The 21,052-nt window shown below is 33.4% G+C and overlaps 1 protein-coding gene across 1 annotated transcript in view; it reads left to right on the top strand.

The window, feature by feature from the left end:
• CCDC178 (coiled-coil domain containing 178) overlaps positions 1–21,052 on the top strand; it is a 280,794-nt gene that overhangs the window by 242,274 nt on the left and 17,468 nt on the right. Inside the window, 1 exon segment of the mRNA XM_032467208.1 lies at positions 10,845–10,979. Within this exon segment, the coding sequence (XP_032323099.1) occupies positions 10,845–10,979 (135 nt within the window).

Genomic DNA, 21,052 nt, shown 5'->3' with positions numbered 1-21,052 from the left:
GTTTCTTATAGTTTCTTTCTGTCCCTAGGTTCCCCCCATCCATTGCATGAATGTGTTGTACATTTTCTTTACACTTGCAGTTGAAATTTTCAAATAGTTTAAAACAAATAATTTCAGAAATGGTTATGTTTACTCATGTGTAAATGAAATAAAGTTACCGGAGATATTTACAACTGAACTTGATATTTTTAAAGTTGAAAAATACTGTATTTTTTCTTGAAAATTTGAAATAAACCAGTGAGCTCTATAATTAATCATTTTTGATATAGTGTTTTTATTGTGAATTGATTTTAGGTAAATGCTATTTTGAAGTATCCCCTTGATTCATTTGCATTGAAACAGGTGGGTCTCATAAGACAGTAAAGATATACTGTGAATAATCATCAAAGAAAATTGTTCAACCACAGCTCATAAATGAACACCAAAAGAGCCTGCTTAGGGCATTCATTTGGCCACATTTTAAAATCAAGGGATTTAATTACACTTGGACAAATGACTGACAGGCAGGCAAGGAAATGGAAACTAAGAATATGTTCATCTCTAAAATACGGTGATGGCATCACCTGCCAGTTTTAACCTTCATGTGATTCCATTTTCAACTTTTTAAAATGAGTTACTTTTCACTTGGGCAGTGTGACTTTTTTGTGAGTATTAATTTCTATTGAAATTTTAAAAAAAATTTTTTATTATTGGCTTAACATCTCTTTTTAAATCAGAGGGAACAACAGTTTTAGAATTCAGAATGTAATCTTTCCTTGTAAACTGTTCATTGGAATTATGAGTGAAACTTAGTAATATAAGTAAACAAAATATCTAAATTATTATCTTTATAATTTTTAAGTGAGATATCCATTAGAATGCAGTAGTTTTATTCCAGAACCAGATAGCTATGAAACTAAGAAAGCTAAGTTTTTCAGCTTATTACTGCTAGTAAGTATGTAAAAATATTGGCTTTGTTATCTGTTATGTGTCATAATGTGTTTTATTTGTAATGTATACAAAAGAAACATGCACATATTCATAAAAAGGGATAGACTTGATCTTTAACTATTAACTTTGAGAATTAGTAGTGTCTGTTGCGGATTGGCTTGACTTCTCTCATGCCATCAGGGTTTTTATGTATTAGCAGAGTTTCAAATACAGAGTTTTGAAATGTATTATAACTTACATAATTAGAGTAGTAGAGTAGTTCTGTATTAATTTCCTTAAAGGCCAGCTCCAGGTTTGGGAATGCATGTGAGTTTTATTTTTCTTAAGTATACCTAAGCAGTTGACAAAGGAGATTTCTAGAAATGAGCTGTGTGATCTTTAACACCAGTCTGTGGAACGGATTTGATAATAAAGAAATATCTCATTACTTTTGAGATTTGTATAGCGTACATGTGTGGCTTGGTAACTGAGTACTATAAAAAGATCAGTATTAACTGGATTTTGTATATCTGTCATTCCTGCCGTGCCAAAAGTCTGTGGAGTAGTTTGTAATTGCCATTGTTTGGGTTATTACAATAAACAGAACTGATAGGGCTTATGCTGTTTGCCTTGTGAGCTGCTCTTTACATCACTCTGTTGAGTTAAAATTTCAGGCACATATCTTCCCTTATCAGTTCTATTTATCTGTCACAAATAGAGGAAGGCATTATGCTTTCAGTATATGGAACCTTATAACAAGCCAGTCAGAAATTATAACCATTATTTTAATAGTCTTGTGCAAGTGAATGACTTATATGCGTGTTTCTATCTTTCTATCTACCTATCTACCTATCTATCTGTCTATCTCTCTCTCTCATATTTTTTCAAAGCTTTAAATATGATTTTAATTGAATTACCTAAGGTACAAATGCAAATCTGCAGAATATAGGATTTTTCTCTTTTTTTGTCAATTACACATAATTTTTTCTTAGAGCTGCTTGTACAGTTAGATTATTTATTTGACTATGTTTATAGGTAAGAAGCACAAGCAGATTATCTGAAAGGCTTTAATTTTCTCCCACAGTAAAAATCCTTCATAATATTTCTATTCTTAGGCTGCAGGCTTCTCACCTATGAAATCCCCAAGCTCACTAGCAGCCACATAAGATGAACTTTCAGATTTTCAGATACCAGTGATGAGTTGATCCATGCATACACAGATCCTTCCTTCAGAAATCCTGTAACCTCTTACCATTGTCACACATCACCAGCACCACATACGCACTCCCAATTCCCCACCCCAGTATACTGGGGAGTGATTTCTACTTGAAGAATGTAGAATGTTCCACAAGTCTCGTATTTGTCCTACGTGTTGCATTGATGACGGTTGTTTATTGCAGTGATTGATTAATTTCCTGTTTGAATGTTGCATCTAATGGATTTTTCATGTATATGCAAAAAAAAAAAAAAAATCTGTGTTCTTTTAAACTACCGTCAGATTTTTCAAGAATATTTTTCTTCTGAAAACTCCAAATGAGGTATTGTTTAAAACTCTCTCATATAGTCAAATCTTCAATAATGGCATTGAAAACACGTCTGATAATGGACAAATCATATTCAAAGACAAAGAACTTTGAGTGCTGTCCATGAACTAGCAGTCCTGCCAAGTATATCTTTGTATTTTAAGGGACTTCTGTGTTTTCAGTATTGACTGGTCTTTGTTTTGTGGCAAAACAATTTATAGTTCATTTTCAGATAACTATACATATGGTATTTGTATTTTAATTAAAAAGACTGTTGTTATGTCTGATTCTTATAAGCAGAAATTCATTATAAGGACACTTCTCATTTCCTTGAAATGTTCTCTTTCTTTTTCCCAGGGTTCCTAAATTGCAAAAGCCAGTTAAATTATGTCTTTGGGGAGTTAATTTTTGGCACCATATGCCTCTAAAAATGATTTAATTTTATCTAAAGCATGTTTGCAATGATATTTATGTTCTGTAATGCCCAGAGACAATTTAAGGAATTTTTTAAAGAAAAAACAGATTAGTCTACTATTGTTTCCACACAGTAATATGCAATGTATGTATAAGCTTACAAAAATTTCTTTTTATCTAGCATAATATATTGTTAATATCTGTTGTTGCCTTTTAAAACTTTGACTTATCAAAGTGTCTTCATGGTAGCAACATGGCTGACATAAATATGTTACTGCCATTTTTCTACAAGGGATCTAATCTTCATTATTTCTTAATAATTTTAGAAAATTCAAATCACAAGAAAAAAATCAAGTTGTAGTCTAAGGATTAATTTGAGGGATTATAAATAACTTTCTCCAAAGCTCTATTAATCAGTTTTATGTATCCTTGTGCTTTTTCAAACGGATGTTCCCCTAATTCCAGCAAACATAGATTCTCATGCAAATAGGCTACGTATGTCTGTCTTCAGTTTAGCATGAAATAAGTTATAACGTTACTCTTCAACAACAGTATTAAATATGTGAGCAGGGTGGGGGAAAATCCCAAAATTTTTAGCAATCTGTGAAGTGTCTGAAAGTATTCATTTTTTCTGTATTGGTGTAAACTCCTTTAATATTTTGGGTTGTTCTTTTATCATGGGTAAGATGATATTAAGGGGATACCTAAGAAGAATCTTGTTTTACTGAAAAAAAAATTTATGTTAGCAGATGGGCAGATGTTATAGGATATTTTTTTAAAAAACAGATTACAATAAATTCCTAAAAGTAATCCCAAGTCACAAAATATAGAGGATACTTTTCTTGCAGAGATGTCAGCTTAGCCGGTTTTTTTAATGAAACAACTAAACATACAATAAATTATAGTTATATGTTAGCTGTAAGTATGTACATAAATATTAGTGATACATTTTTGTGTACCTTTGCCAGTTCTGTGTATCTTGACATTTGACATGTTCTCTTTGGATGATTAAAGCAGTGTAGAGAGATATGCTCAAAACCCTCTACCTGCCTGTTCCTAGTATTATTTTCCTCCTCTTTTCTCAGAGTTAATTACCAGCCTTTTTTAGTGTTTACATTTCTTCTGTGTTTTTAAAACTGTTAATGTAGTAATTAATTTAAAATAACTGTTGGTTTTTATTTTTTATTTATGTCAATGTTATACCAATTTTATATATAATATATACTAGTGTATATCACTTGCAATTTTAATGTATTTATTTTAAATGCTAGGGTTTAAGGTATGGTCATAACACAGTGTATTTTTTTCATTACTTAAGTGTAGACAGATTATTTCCAAATTTTCACTATTGCAATTAATGCTGTAAATGAACGTTATTTTGTTTCCTTGAGAACATATTATAACTGTTTTTCAAAAGCAGTATCTTTCAGACTTCAGCGTATGGTAGGTCACCTTCAGGTCTGTTAAAATACCAATTGCCGGGCCCCAGAGTTTCTAATTCAGTGGGTCTCAATGCTTGTTTTTATAAGAAGCTCTGGGGTGATACTGATCCTTCTGGCCTTGAGAACCACTTGACTAGAATATGTAGATTTAAGGATAATTGCTGATCAAAGGGAAACTTAACTCCAATATATAATGGAAAATTGCTGTTTAAAGTCTTTGTCTCAAATTATAAACAAATTTGAACAGCATATGAAAGTTCATATTTTTCCACATCTTTACCAATGACTGGTATGAACAGGTTTTTTTTTTTTTTTAATAATTGCCAGTCTGATGAGTGTGAAGTATATTTATTTGTTCTCTACTAAAGACTGAACATGTTTTCAAATGTTTATATAGACCAGATAAATCTCCTTCTCTGTGTGTTGCCTATTTGTATCATTTACCCATTTTTCTGGTTCATCGTTTGTATTGTTTCTCTTATTTATTTCTAGGGGCTCTTTCTATGATAAAGAATTTAACCCTTGTAATATATAAGTATTGCTAATATCTTCTCTAAGCCTGTGGCTTATTTTATTACTCTTGAGTTTTTTTAAAAAACTTGAATGTAATTAAATGTATCAATGCTTTCCATTAGAATTTATTATTTTAATATTTAGTTTAGAAAACCTTCACCACATAAAAGTCATAAAGGTATTCTGTCATATTTTTATGTAAAAATCTTAAAGTTTAGATTTTCTCATTTTAATCTACTTTGCTTTTATTTTAATGTATATTGTGAGTCAGAGATCTAATTTTCTGTTAGATTCTTGTACAGGGTAAACCAATTATGCTAACCTTTCTGCACTGACTTGAATACCATCTCTGTCATATTTCATATTTCTATATTTTCCATGACCGTCTCTGTGGTGCGGCTTTCTTTTTTGATCAAATGATGTTTATCCATTCTGATGCTAGTATTACTCTTAGTTCCTACAGCTGTAAGACAGATTTTATATATTACATGGCAAGTTCCTTGAGCTCATTCTCCTATTTCACAATTGCCTTAGCTCTTCCAAATCCTTTGTTCTTCCACATAAATTTTAGGTCAAGTTGCATGAACCCTGATGAGATTATAGACTACTTTGTGAAATACTGAAATGCCCATGGTCCTCTCTTCCCACATATAGACATTTTATCTCTCTCCATTATCAGTCCTTATGTTACGTTTTCCAAAAATGTTTTTTAATTTTCTCTATAAAATCCTACATATTCTTTAACAGATTGAAACCTAGCTATTTTACATTTTACATTGGATTATGACTGGGATTTCAAAAATTACAATTCAAAATTGGTTATTACTGATTTTTTAAACACTTGATTTTTTTTCAGTGCTGATCTTGTAGGCGAAGAAGTTCCTAAACTCTTATTACCTCCTGTTGGTTTGTAGAGTCTCTTAAATTTTCTATGTAGATATTCTTCCTCTTATATGTATCTTCTTTTATTTTCTTATTGCTTTGGCCAGTAAAATTTTAAAAAGAAGCATTCATTCCTGATATCCTTACTTTATTTTGTCTTGACATGCATAAGAATGTGTCTGAATTATCTCTATTTAGTAAAATATTTGTTGGAATGTTTTGGTTTATACCTTCTATCGGGTTAAAGAAATTTTCTGTGTTCCTTTCCATTTTGGTAGATAATTATTTCATTGTTGCTTGCTTCTGTTCAGTGTTGATTCATATCAACTTCTTTTGGGGATGATTATTTCTTCTTTAATATATTGATGTGTTACTTGAAATATTTGTTGGTAACAAACCATTTTTAAATTTCTAGAACTATTAAATTATAGTCCCTCTATACTGTCTTCAATTAAAGTAATAAGCTCCTAGATGGTGCAAACTATATTCCATCAATCAATAAGTATTTATTAATCACTCTCTTACTACTAATAAATCATTTGCATTTTCAGTCTTTTATCAAGCAATGAATTAGGAGAGCAGTGTTGCCTCTCATTCAGAAAACAGGGATGGTAAATTATTCTCTTGCTAGGCAAAGAGAGAGGAAAAGAAGAGTTAAGAACCTATTGTTACTATTGCTGCATAACAGATTGTGCCATATCTTAACAGCTTAAACCAAAAAAGCATGTATTTTCTCAGAAAGTTTCTGAGGGTCAAGAATTAGGAGCTGTTTAGCTGGGTGGTTTTGGCTCAGGGTCTCCTACAAGGTTGCAGTCAGGCTGGTCAGGGTGGCAATCATCTGAACAGGCTGAAGAATCTACTTCCAAGATCACTCATGAGGCTGTTGGCAAAACAAAAAACCTCAGTTCCTCACCATGTGGGTCTTTCCACAGAGCTGCTCACACAGCATGGGAGCTGGCTTCCCTCATATCAAATGATCTGAGAGAATGAGAGAGAGAAAACCCAGGACAGAAGCCACAGCTGTGTGTGTGTGTGTATGTGTGTTCTTTAGAAGAGAGTCACTAAGTCCAGCCCACACTCCAAGGGAAGGGAATTGCTGTTTAACTTCTTAAAGGGAAGATTATCAAATAATTTGAGGGCCTATTTTTAAAATCACATTTAAATGAACACTTTATATCTCTGACAGTAAATAACAAATATACTCAGCACTATTTTACCCCATTCTTCCCAACATGTCCCAATTGTCCCCTTTGGGCAAGGTATAGCAAGGCTTAACTTTATTCTTACATCCTCCATGATACAAACCAGATCATCCTATGCTCCAGCCTGGCCCTGGAAAATACCTGAGAATGTGGTGCTTTGAAATTTCTAATCTCAATACTGAAAACATAGGAATGGTATAAGGCAATATTTTGGTGCTAATTTGGTTATGGCTAGTGATAATGTTTTTGAAACCTAGAATTGCAGTATCAGTTAGTGTTATTTTATTCTTAGCATATTGTATTGTTTTTACATGCATAACAACAATAAAATAATATAAATCTAAACCCATATAATTAGAGGGCTTTGTGTATTGTAATATATGCATTATAACATGTAGTATTAAGGCCAGGTTTATGTGATATATAGGAGTTAGCACCTGTCATGAATTTATGTAGGTAATCAGAATAACTTGGATTAAAAACAGAATCCATATAATTCGGTGTATTAAAACAGGAAAATAGAGATTCTCTCATTCTTGTAAGTGACAACATTAATTTACTCTATTTTACTGTCAAAGAGTATCATGCTTTAAAATAAATTAATAAATTTCAAGAGCCTAATCAAATTTCATCAGGAGGTATTTTTATCAAACGTATAAATATATACCGTACATTATATGCAGTGCTCACAAATGCTCACAAATTTACTTTATATACAATGTTCATATTGACAGAAGATCACCAGCACCGTGTCAAAATGGACACTGACTGATCTTCCTCTTCATGAGCATGTACATAATGATCACTAGCTCAAAAGAAGTATCAGTGAATTCCATCTTTGGGCTTCCTCCAGCAAAGAGCTCACAAAGCAGGTGTAAGAGCCGAGCTTACCAAATGTGCTACAGATTCACACTGGTCAGAAACCACTGTCAGAAGGCTGTTCCTTCCTTCTTCTATTTTAACTGACTCAGAGTACACACCAGCTGCTTCCTGATTCAGGTTTCCTGACACAGTTGAATATCCTCACTTCCTCTTCTCTTACACAAACGTGAGGGCAATGAAATTGAGGATCTCTTCCCAACATGACTCTTTCTGCTCTAATATGCTTCCTCCTTCGTTTTCTATGAAAATATTCCATTCTCTTCCAAAATTCTTGAGATATTTGCCTGAGGCTAACCAGCAGTCCAGCTCATCTGGCAATGACTCTAAATTCCATTCTTACTTCTAAGTACCTGGCAGGTCCTCGGAGTGCCCTTGCTAACCCCCCACCCACTGTGTTTGTCTCCCTCACTGTCCTTCTGTGTTTCTCTACCATTTTCTCCCTCTTCCCACCCCACCTTCCCTAAAATCTGACTGAGAGGCCAGGAATGTAATCAGTGCAGGAATAAATGATTAAGCCTCAGGAATGTAATCATTGGAATGTTTCATTCCAGAAACATTGGGTTAAGTGAAGTGGAAGAGATCAAAAAACATTTCAGTTACTTTGGTGTTCCAACCTAAATTCTGCATCCACCTGAAGGACTTTTCCTGTCACGACTTAACTCTGTATTGCCTTAATTTTCCCCTTACATATTTTGTGAGTCTTGCATTTACTTGGTTTATTTCCTCTTCTTTCATTAATTAGTAAGTTCCGGGGAGTCTCGTTCACTGCTTCACTTTTGCCACTAAAATTTTACCAGTTCACTTTATTGAGTTAATAAATATTTATTGAGTGATCAACTGTCCACTGACATCTTACAATTAGCCTTTTATCAGAACTGCTTGCCTAAAAGAGTTGTCATCATGGCCAACTCTTAAATCAGCCCTCCTTCCTAGTGCCTCAAATATTTTCCCATATATATTGTTGATCATCTTATTGTCTTTAATAATGTGCACATGTATATGTGACTTTTTTTGGATTCTGGTTCAAGAATGCCTGCAGTTTTTCCCTGTCCTGGTTTTTCTTTTTCCAGAGACCTATTAGCTATAGATTTTTGTGAAATTTTTTAAGATACTACTCTTTCTTAATTAATACTTAAGGAACTTCTCTACTTAGGTAGCTTCAGTTAATGCTCATATATGGACTAAGTTAAGGCCTTTATGGCTACTTCAATCTAGAATACAGAAAGCTGAATAAAATCAACGTACTATATATAGCAGCTTCTCATTTAAGATGTGGATATGGGAAATATTACCCTTCAGTTCACTTTGATTGACCAGCTCCCACTTCCACATGTTGAAATACATCCTCTTGTAAAAACATTACCTTCTCTTTAAGGAGTCCCTCTAGAACTCATCTGTTATTTGTCTTTTGTCATATTTGTGGCTATCATAATAATATAATACAGTGAGTAAACTATCCTGGTGTCTTAAGGAGTATATCAAGATACAGCATACCCCCCCACTGGCTGTCAGAGTTGACATAAAATTTTTTATATTAAAATTATTAAAATAATGTATTTAAATATATATTAAAATATTACAGGAAAAATTTAATATTGACTGATTTTCTTCTTCAAAAAGTGGTGTTTCTATTTAATTCAATAGCCTAAATTATCTGAAATGCCTGTAAACTAATTTCAGGTCATGTGTTTCAGCTGAGCAAGCCTGAAATATCTATAGTTTCAAGGTTATCTTTTCTAAGTTAACCTATTAACCAGGAATAGAGGCTTTATTTTTTGTGGGTTTACACACATACCTATGTATTGCTTGTTACAATTCATAATGAAGATAACGATGGTAAACAATTCACATGCAGCACCAGGTAGTTATTTTTTAAATGATTATTTTTAAGTAAGCTCTTTCATTGAAATATGCATGCAGAAAAGTCATATATACACTGTTTGATGAAGTTTTGCAAAGGATGTCTTACCTGTAATCAGTAACCAGATCAATAAGTAGAATATAAAATGGACATGTTTTTATTTTTTTATGAAGAAATGTTTGACATGAAATTTTTGGCGTATGTTTTTTCATTCTGCAAAATACCCTATAAAGAAATCAATGTAAGCAATTATCCACATTACCAAAAACAAAAGGGGTTTCAGTAACAGAATATATTATGGATAAATGTTTTTAAGATTTTTTTCTATTGATTTTTATGAAGCTTATTTCTTTGAAGATAACCTAATTATAACAATTCTGTAATATGTGGCTATGCTAACTGTTGAAGGAGAGAATGTACATTGTCTTGGTAACACTCATACTGTGTATTTTTGTTTGTTTGGTTGATTTTATATTAAATTTCCAAAAGAGAGAGAATGCCTCACAGGAGAAATATTTCTTTCTCTGTATAGATTCCATATTTAAAGTGTCACTTCTAAACATTGCGTTCACTGTACTTCGGTGCAGTGAGATGTTTCTGTGTCACATGGTCAGAGGGAGGCAGATTAATGGGGAGTTCTAGCTGGAAATTTCTTCCCTGTTATTGTTCTCCCTCAGCGGTTGATGGCTAAGTTAATTCTCTTTAGTTTTGTCATGCTCGAAAGCACACATTGCCAAGCAATGGTAAGGCTTTACGAGGGAAAAAAGAAGCAATGGTGTCCATCAAAGTCTTAAAGTTGCGTTTTTAAACTTTGGCTTGACCTGATGTGCCATTCAAAAAAGCTTCACAAGATTATTTTTTAAAGAAAGTTTCAATATGTCCCGAGGCTATCGGTTTTGAGTTAAACTGGGTGAAGTAGAAATATTTTACTCATCAGCTTTGCAGTCACAGAGTTTGCCTCAGCTAGAACAAAACTGCTGAGGCATTTAGAGAAAATTAACCCCCCATCCTGGCGGCCAGATGTGACTGGTTTCTGATGAATGCACATGAGTGGGCTGAAAAATCAAGAGACTGTGAAATTCCTGTCAGGGCCGTGCAGTGCAGAATGGGCTATTGACTGCTTTCTATATTTCCCTCCATCCTTCTTCTTGAACACCGCCATTAATTTCCTCTCCTACTCTGACTTGTGTTTTTTCCCCCTCCCTCTTCCCTTTAGTTCTGTCAGCTGCAAAGAAGGATACACAAGGTGTGGCAGAAGCACTTCGAACTGGTGGTCCTCTACAGCCAGATGAGGCTGGCCAAGTTCCAGATAGACTCTCAAGAGAGTATTCAGAAAATATTAGCTGTGCAGGTAAGTGATTGCAGGGAAGTAGGAAAGATCATTCTGATCTAGATTGAAAAGCAAATGATGGGTAGTGTGATGAAGCATTAAAACCATATCCCATCAGAGTTTTATAAATTTTTAACCTCTTTAATAAACTGGAATTGCATGAAGGATGAATTCAGTAAGTTAGCACATATACCAGGCATACTTTGGGGAAAAAAGGAGATTGAACTTATTTCTCACAAACCTCAGAACGGATTTTTATAAATACATTTGATATAAATACATTTTTTTCAGATCTTCAGGCTTTACAGATGCCATTTGGCTGTTTAAAAGATACCGTCAGCAGTTGCCTTGTGTTGCTTTTGTGTGAAATCTACTTCAGTGTAAATGACACCCGTGCTTGTTTTATTTAACTGTTTTCTTTCCCCTTGCATTGTTGCAAAAGTCTCATCCTCCTAAGCAGACTTGGAGATGGCTTTACTTGAAGGATAAGCAATTTGGGACGAGAATGTAACTGTGGAACCAGATGCATATGAAATTTCACTGTTTCTCTCTGTAAAAACTTTTAATGGATCAATTGTCCTTATTTTAGAAACCCACAGTAACTATTACATGAAAACTACTTAAATTTTTTCAAAGGAATATTTCGCTATTTGAAATATATAGCAAAATGTATAATACATGACCTCTCAAAAGAAAACATCCACCTCCTTGTTCAAATTAAAAAAAAACAACAGAGGTACCTGCTCTGTAAAAAAACAAAAATAGCAATACCATAAAAACCATAATTTTTATTAACTTGAGGTATTAACAGTACATGCTGAAACTAAGCAAACCAAATTATTTTCTCAATATTTTATTTACATGTTCACTTCATGATACTTTTACCATAATTAAAGAAAAGGATGTTGCAAAGCACTTGCAAAGCTATTTCGAATTTCACTTTTACTTGTGGCCATTTTTGCTATTTTCTTCTGACAGTATATGGATATATAGATACAGATGTGTATCCCATATCTAAAGCATATATATACCTTAACAAAGTATATGTATAAATACTTTTTATATATGCTTTATATATGTACTTTAACAAGGTTTATAGAAGAGTTCTATTGATAATGAATTATAACAAAAATTTTAAATAAGAGGAGAAATTTTAAGTTTTGAGAAGGTAGTGTTTAAAATATGTAGGTTTAATATATTTTCATACAGAAACTTGAATATAAACTGTAATTGCAGTATTTTAGAAGTCAGGAGCGTATGTTTTCCTTAGATATGTCTGTTAACATTTAGTGTATTAAAAATTATACAGTGGCTATAACCTGTGATTTTCTTTTAAATATTCAAAAGTAACCTGCATCTAATTATTGTTTTGGGAAAATCGCATATTTCTCCCCAGATGTAAACATTCTTTAAAAAAAATGATAAATTCTCACGGCGAATTAGGATGTATTTTCAAATATTGAAAATGTCAGTAGAAGCTATTCAGATATGGGTCAAATGAATTCTCAATCTATAATCTTCAATAGTCCTTAATTTTAATTTTTCATTAGAAATTCACCAATACATTCTTTACCAAACTTGATTTTAAATTACTTATTTTTATGGCGGTTACATACCAGCTGAAATGAAGGGGTAGAAATGAGAGGGTCGTATCAGTAGAAAAACTGAACTGTTCAGCATTTAGAAACACAGCAACGGGCTGGATTGCATTTGAGGAGTTGAGGAGCATAACTTAGTGGATTCTTTTCTTATCTACTGGAGATGCCTTCAATTTAGAAGATTTTAATTTTGGCTTTTAATAAAAATGTAAAAATGCAATCTTCAGGATCTTGCCATGAAACTATAGGAACACGTACATTCTTCTGGAAAAAGTCAACTCCAAAACCCTCAACATGGCAGACAGCGCCCTCCATGACCCAGCTTCTGCTGACCCTCCCAGCTTCATCTGTCTTCACACAAGTCCCTTCAGTCATTTTCAGCCACTCCAAAATTCCTACTAATCATGACACTTTCTGTTTAACTCCATCTTCCTCTCCTGTGCTTATACTCTTCCCTCTTTCTGCAATACTCTCCCTTACCGTCCCCTTTAAAAAACGCCTGACTCAAATCAAACCTCCCCTCTACAAAATCCTCCCTGGGTGCTTCCCCCGCCTTCCTCTGCCAGGTGAATTGATTGAGACCTTCCTTGACCTCCTGCTATGCTCTGTTCGTACCACCATACCACAGCTGTATTTTCAGCAGCTAACTCCTTCTACTTGTTGCTAAGCTCTCATTCGTAGAGGATTGTAAGCTCCATTGGGGCTTTAAAACATCAGTGAAAATAGTTCAAATCTTACTCTGTTTTTTAGGATGTGTGGTAGCAAGGCCACTGAGGGGATCTGAAAGCATCCCATGCCTATCTTGTTTTTACTTACTATATCCAATTTTTAATAGGAAAACATGGTAGAGTGACTTAATATGTTTACACAGTGAGTGTGTAGGTGTCAGTCTCTACAGTTTGACTCAATATGACTAAAAGTTGCTTAACAACAAGATGCCTTTGCTCTACTTTTATGATTTAATAGCTTGTCAGTATTGGGGAGGGTAGTATCATAATGATGCCGTGAGGTATCAGTGAACTATTCGATGAGAAAATCATCAGATGAACCTTCTGAAAAATAAATTGTGTTTAACTGATACTGAGTTAAAGCAATACAAAATAGATGTTGAGCAGAAAAAGGAAACTTTGTTTCACCCTTGGGCTTGGAGCAAGTCCTTGCAAGATCATCAAAAAGTATAGCTGTCAGATCTGCAAATGGCAGAGAATCAGGTGGGCCAGATAAGCTTCTGAATTATATGATCAAGCAGGAACTTATAAAATGAACTGTATCTGAAATGAAGAATCAATATATTTGACATAGAAACCATTTATATATGTACACATAGGGATTTTAGTTCACCACAATTTTAATAGGAGCCAAAGTAGGCTATTACAAACTTGGAACCAATGCCGTGTTCCAGCCCTAGCAAGCACATTAGACTTCTTGACTCTGACAGCATATTAGCATATTTTACAGTCCTAACCTCACGTGTGAGCCCATAGAAAGTAAGTACTATTGTTTTATTTTAACATCATTATTTTTCTCTTTTTATGTTTTATTTATTTAATGCTGTGATACTTAATACCTCTTTGGCATCTTATTTGGGAAAAAGACTCATCATCATTTAAGCGAAAGATTGTGATGTGGCTACGTGTTAATGTGGCAGTAGGCTGAATAAGCACAAATACTGTGATCTGAGTAAAGGAAATGACAGCCCCATTACACTTTTTCAAAAGCTAAGCACCTCGGCAGTATTTTGTACATATTTGAAAAGCATAGTTTAAGGGCCATATTGATACACACAAAAGCAGCAATTTAAGAGTGAAATATATACAATTAGAATGAAATATATACAATTTAGAATGCTTAACTTAATTGTAAAAGACTTTGGAAGGCAAATATCTAAAAGTCTGCTAAATGAAGGTCAGTGCATAAATATTTTGATGAGCTCTAGGGAGAAACATCTGGACCAATGATGGAGGGGTTTGGAAGGTGGGTTTGGGTGCAGTAGGAACACATACTCTAACAAGTGTTGCTGTCCAAACATGGCGCTGCTGATGCTCAGGCAGAAGTTACTGCAGTGGTTGAGGGAAAGCGAACGGTCTCAGAGTCAACCAGAGAGCAGCTGCTCAGGCAGTGCTGCTCCCGGAATGCTCCCCAACCTCACACAACCTTGCACAAACATGTGTGCATGTGTCTGTGTCTCTTCACCCACTAGAATGTGAGCATCCTCAGTTGGAAAGCGTTTTACTTGTTAATCTTTGTCTCTCTGGCACCAACTATAGTTCTAACGTAGTAAGTACTCAAAAATATTTGAGTGAATTAATTATAAGTGAATTAGTTAATTGGTTTATTAAGATTGAATGTGATAATCTCAAAGATTCTTTTCAGCTGTAGGTGCCTACAATTCTGTAGTTAATAAGCAAAAGCATTCTCGAGGTGCTTTGCCAGGAATTTCGATGGCACAGAAGTAAAGTATTTAATCAGTTTTCTTTCTCTGTCTTTTGCCCTCTTTCTCACACAGACACACACACACACACACACACACACACAGGGACAGCCCAGTTTCCTATTCCTGAAAGAGAACTGTGCAAATGAAGTCAGAAGAAACACAGGATAAAAATCTAAAATCACTTAATAATGTAATATAAAAGAAAATCTCCAAAGTGTATGATCTCTTTAGAGACAAAAGAAATTACAGAAATTTGAATTTTTACAATACATTTAGAGATATTATGATTAACGAAAAACATTAAATTGCTAAATATTACTGATTAGTTCTATACAGTAGTATAAAACGTATTTAAATATAGTTTCCAATAATAAGAATATCTACTGGATGTTCTAGAAATAAGATTTGTCACTCCTAAACTACTGGAGAAAAAAAATACCATAAAAAGTTGAACAATTCAAAATGTAGGAAGGAGGACAAGAAAAATATAAAAATATACAAAATAAGCCCAAACACATTAGTAATCATAATAACTACATGGTTTCTTTACACAGTTGAAAGTAACTGATTCACAGATTGATTATAAAAGCAAAATCTATCTCATTCAGAAGAGATGCACCTCAGACAAATAGAAATGGAATGAAGAGCCTAGAAAAGGAAGAATAAGAAGTTCTGACTTAAAAAGAGAAAGACTTCAAGGCAAGAAAAAAAAATTAAAACACTCAAATATGAATATTTCATATTGATAAATATATAACCTGTTTAGACATATCAATCATAAAGTTAATGCACATGACAACATAACTTCAAATTATAAAAATTAAGAACTGATTGAAAACTAGAGAAAAATTTTGAAAGTTGTAATCACAATAGGAAATATTAGCACATCTTGAACTTTTTAAAAAGAAAAGAAAATAAGAGCATCACATAACAAAACCTGTGAGTTTTTTTTAATTGAAGTAGAGTTGATTTACAATGTTGTCTTAGTTTCTGGTGTACAGCATAGTGATTCAGTTATATGTATATGCACACACATTCTTTTTCATTAAAGGTTATTATAAGATATTGAATATAGCTCCCTGTGCTATACAATAGGACCTTTTTGTTTATCTATATTATATATAGTAGTTTATATCTGCTAATCCCAAGCTCCTAATTTATCCCTCCCCCAACCTTTTCCTCTTTGGTAACCATAAGTTTGTTTTCTATGTCTGTGAGTCTATTTCTGTTTTGTAAATAAGTTCATTTGTATCACTTTTTTAGATTCCGTATATAAGTGATATCATGTAATATTTGTCTTTCTCTGACTTACTTTACTTAGTAAGTAATCAGTAATCAGTAATCTCTATGTCCATGTTGCTGCAAATGGCATTATTTCAAACTTTTTTATGGCTGAGTAGTATTCCATTGTGTATATATACCACAGCTTCTTTATCCATTCATCTATTGATAGACATCTAGGTTGCATCCATTGTCTTGACTATTGTAAATAGTGCTACTATTGGGCACTGGGGTGCATGTGTCTTTTCAGATTACAGTTTTCTCCAGATATATGCCCAGGAGTGGGATTGCTGGATCATATGGTAAGTGTATTTTCAGTTTGTTAAGGAGTCTCCATACTGTTTTCCATAGCAGCTGCACCAAATTACATTCCTACCAATAGTGTGGGAGGGTTTGCTTTTCTCCACAGCCTCTCCAACATATATTGTTTGTGGACTTTCTAATGACGGCCATTCTGACTGGTGTGAGGTGATACCTCGTTGTAGTTTTGATTTGCATTTCTCTGATAATTAGCAATGTTGAGCATCTTTTCATGTGCCTATTGGCCATCTATATGTCTTCTTTGGAGAAATGTTTATTTAGGTCTTCTGCCCATTTTTGATTGGGTTTGTTTTGTTGTTGTTGCTATTGAGTTGTATAAGCTGTTAGTATGTTCTGGAAATTAAGGCTTTGTCAGTTGCCTCATTTGCAAATATTTTCTCCCAGTTCATAGGTTGTCTTTCTGTTTTGTTTACGGTTCCCTTTGCTGTGCAAAAGCTTGTAAGTTTGATTAAGTCCCATTTGTTTATTTTTGCTTCTATTTCCATTGCCTCGGTAGACCTAGGAAAGCATTGCTATGATTTATGTCAGAGAATGCTTTGCCTATGTTCTCTTCCAGGAGATTTGTGGTGTCCTGTCCTATGTTTTCATTTTAAGGCATTTTGAGTTTATTTTTGTATATGGTGTGAGGGAGTGTTCTAAATTCATTGATTTACACGTGGCTGTCCTGCTTTCCCAACACCACTTGCTGAAGAGACTGTGTTTTCTCCATTGTCTGGCCCCCTTTGTCGAAGATTAATTAACTGTAGGTGTGCAGGTTTATTTCTAGGCTTGCTATTCTCAAAACCTGTGAGTTTTGATTCAACTCTTGAGAAATTCAACTTCAGGAAATATATTAATGTAATTTAATATAATGACAGGTTAAAGGAGAGATACATGTAATTACTCAATATATACTGAAAAACATTTGCTAACAAGACAACATATACTTACTTTAATAAAAGTCACAAAAGAGTTTGGAACAAAAGTTAACCTGGTAAAATATACTAAATGATAAGTTAATGGAATCAAGGCAAAAGTAAACATTCCTGTCTATTGTCATTACTGTGCATTACTATGCTGAAGCCTTAGTAGTAAACCAAGAAAAATAAGAGGTACAGATACTGTGTAGGCAGAGGGCAAAACTAGCATCATTGTCTGCCAATATGGTGTTTCTCTTAGAAAATCTGGGAGAATCAACCAGAAAAGCATTAGAATTAATAAGACAGTTTTTAAAATGGTAACCTGAAGTGTAGCATTCCTAAGAGTAAACCTAATAAAACGTCAGCTCAATCCTTTTGGAGAAAGCTTCTAAGCAACACTGAAAAGACATAAGCAAAGACTGAAATAAAAGTAAATATTTATCATTTTCATGCATGAGTAGATACCAGGTATTTTTTAAGTTTCTGCATTTGAAAACTCCATAAACTTAATATAGTCATCCTCAAAATCCAGACAAGATGTTTCAGTGAAGCTTGAGAAGGTGATTCTAAATGCCTTTGGAAGATAAAAATAAACAAGAATATATCTGACATTTTTTAAAAAAGAAAAATTGTTGCTGGATTGGGGTCAGGAACTTAGGTTACTGGATAGCAAAACATATCAAAAAGCATCTTTATTAAATTAAAACAGCATAATATTGGCTCAGGAATAGATCAAAAATCTATAAAACAGAATAGAGCACTTAGTAAACTTTTTCTTTAAAGGATCAAATAGTAAATGTTTTAAGCTCTGCTGGACATTCAGTCTTTGTTACAATTACTCAACCCTGCCTTGTAGCAGGAAAGTTGCTGTAGAAAATAGTATATGAATAGATGTAACTGTGTTCCAGTAAAACTTCTTTACAAAACAGGCAGCAGGCCTGAGGCTATGCGCTGAAATAGAGCATACAGGAATGCCCCACAAACATTTAGAATTTGGAATATAATGAGAGTAGGATTTCAAATTGTATGTAATGAGACTATTCACTTGGCAGCTATCTGAGGGACAAAGGTAAATATCCGAGGGATAATATAAAATAGATTATTTCATATGTTTATATAAATTTAGGATAAGGATTAAAAGTCTATCTTTTTTAAAATACAGACTACTGAATAGTATTGAGGTAAGAAAACCCTTCTTAAATGAGGGAAGAAAACCGTTAAGGAAAATATTATTAAATTTGACTAGAAAAAAATTTTTCATGAAAAAAGATACAGTAATAGCAAAATAGACAAAATGTCTAACCCTTGTAAACTTGCATTTCAGTAGGGGATACAAGCCAGTCAACAAATTAAGGGTATCCTAATGTTCTGTGCTAAGGAGAAAAATAAAATAGGGAAGGGGCATATGAGATGACAGGAGAGGTACTGAAATACATCTTAACAGTGCATTTTGCCTTATTACCTTTGTAAATAAATAGCTCAAAATAGTTGAAAGGGTAAACCTTTTTATTTAATCTCTCTTTCCATGTTGAACTGAAAATACAGACTTAACAGCTTGAATACTAGAATTTGAGTTTTGGAGTAGGGGGGTTGGGGAGTTGTTTGCTTTTTGGCGGTGTAATCGGGGATGTGAGGTAATTATATACAGTATATACTGAAGAGTTGCTGTGAGAATCATGTGAGATAATGTATGCAGCATGCTCAGAACACAGTTAACAATGTACAACCTTAACTCACTTTCTCCTCTCTCTTACCTTTTACCGCTGTAAGGTGATTCCAAATATGCAACAACTTCCTGCCAAAATTTGCCAAAATCAGTTAATCACAGGAGCATTTATGCTTTCTAATCTTCCCACCTTCTGACCTTGCAACTCCGTGTCTAACATCATTTCAAACTCTTGGGAATTCAGGACACAACATATAGGTACACAACACATCTAGTCATACAATGGAACAAAAGGAATGCTTGGTTAACTTCAAGTCTTTTAATGATTCTTGCCTCAGTCATAAAATATGCATAAAACACATAAACTAAAAAGAAGAATTAGACAAATTTTGTAAATTAAAACATCCAAATAAATAACCAATATCATGTGTTAAATGTAAAATCAGCACTCCACCCTCATCCAAAGCTGCCTATGGCTAAGAAATAAAATGCCTGTTGCCAAAAGTCGATTCGGAGCCAGAATATTGGGGGTGAAAGAGAACTTATGAGTTCATTTCTTCTATACTCTTACCTTTGGAATCAATTGTTTCATTATCTTTCTATGTTGAAAATATACTTTTAGGATTCCATAAGTTTCCATAACATATTGAAACACTGATTTCACTCTGTACTTGTTGAATACCAGTATAATGCATACAGTATACCTCATGTTCTTTGACCTTAAGCAGTGTATAGTTAAGTTGAATATCAGTTATTTTCAAGACACATTTGGGGGATTCCCTACTATTTGAAAGGCATTTTTGCTAGAAACTGAGAGTCCAAAGCTGAAAGATATAATCTCTGTCTTCAAAAAGGTTGCAGTCTTATAAAGGTGGCAGACAGAACACGTTATGTAAATATAAATGACAATAAAAAGAAGAGCACTTCTTGTTTTGTAAGAGCAGTTTTCTAAAGGAGATAACCCCTAAAGCAAATATTGAAAGTTTCTATAACCCCCTGCCCAACAAAGGGTGGGCAGGGAGTTATAGAAGGAAATAAAAAAATTACCTCTAACATTTTGTCAGAACCAATGGAGACCAGAAGACATAGAAGAATATTTAAACTGCTGAAGGAAAGAAAATGAAATAATTATTTATTCAGCAAAAATATCAAGTCTATAGACCTAAATCTAATCATATTAAAATTTATATTAAATATAAATGGACTAAAAAGTCCAGTTATGAACAGATACAGCACATTAGTAAAGATATAAGACTCAAATTTAATTGTAAATGACCCTGTTTAAATATTAAGATACTGATAGTTTAAAAGTATAAGGATGGAAAAAGATATACCATGACACACCAAGCGTAATACAATTGGAGAGGCTACATTAATATCAGGTAAATTAAACTTTGCAACTAGAAATGTTACCAGGTATCAAGAATGTCATTTCACTAAAAGAATCAAGCACATGTAACAATCTTGAGTGTGTATGTGTCAAATAAAATTTCAAAATATGTAAGGCAAATACTCAGAAAACTTAAAGTAGAAATAAAAAGATATCTAATTATAATTTGTGATTTCAGTGCTCCTCTTTTGGGAATAGATAGCACATACAAACAGAAAATCAGTAGGAACAGAGAAGAATTGAACAATGCTATCAAACAACTTGACATAATTGACATATATAGAACATTCCATTCAACAAGAACTGGAATATACTTTATTTTAAAATACATACAGAACATTTCCAAATATAGACCATATCCTGTGTCATAAAACAAGTCTTAATAAATTTAAAAGGATTAAAATAGGAAAATGTTGTCTGATCACAGTGGAATTATTAGAAATCAGTCATTTAAAGATATTTGAGAAATTCCCTCAATATTTGGGAATTGTCACACAATTTTAAT

This window comes from Camelus ferus, chromosome 24 (assembly GCF_009834535.1).
Source record: "Camelus ferus isolate YT-003-E chromosome 24, BCGSAC_Cfer_1.0, whole genome shotgun sequence".
Taxonomy (NCBI): Eukaryota; Metazoa; Chordata; class Mammalia; order Artiodactyla; family Camelidae; genus Camelus; species Camelus ferus.
Note: the sequence above shows the minus strand (reverse complement) of the source record. Positions and strands in the feature narration are given on the sequence as shown.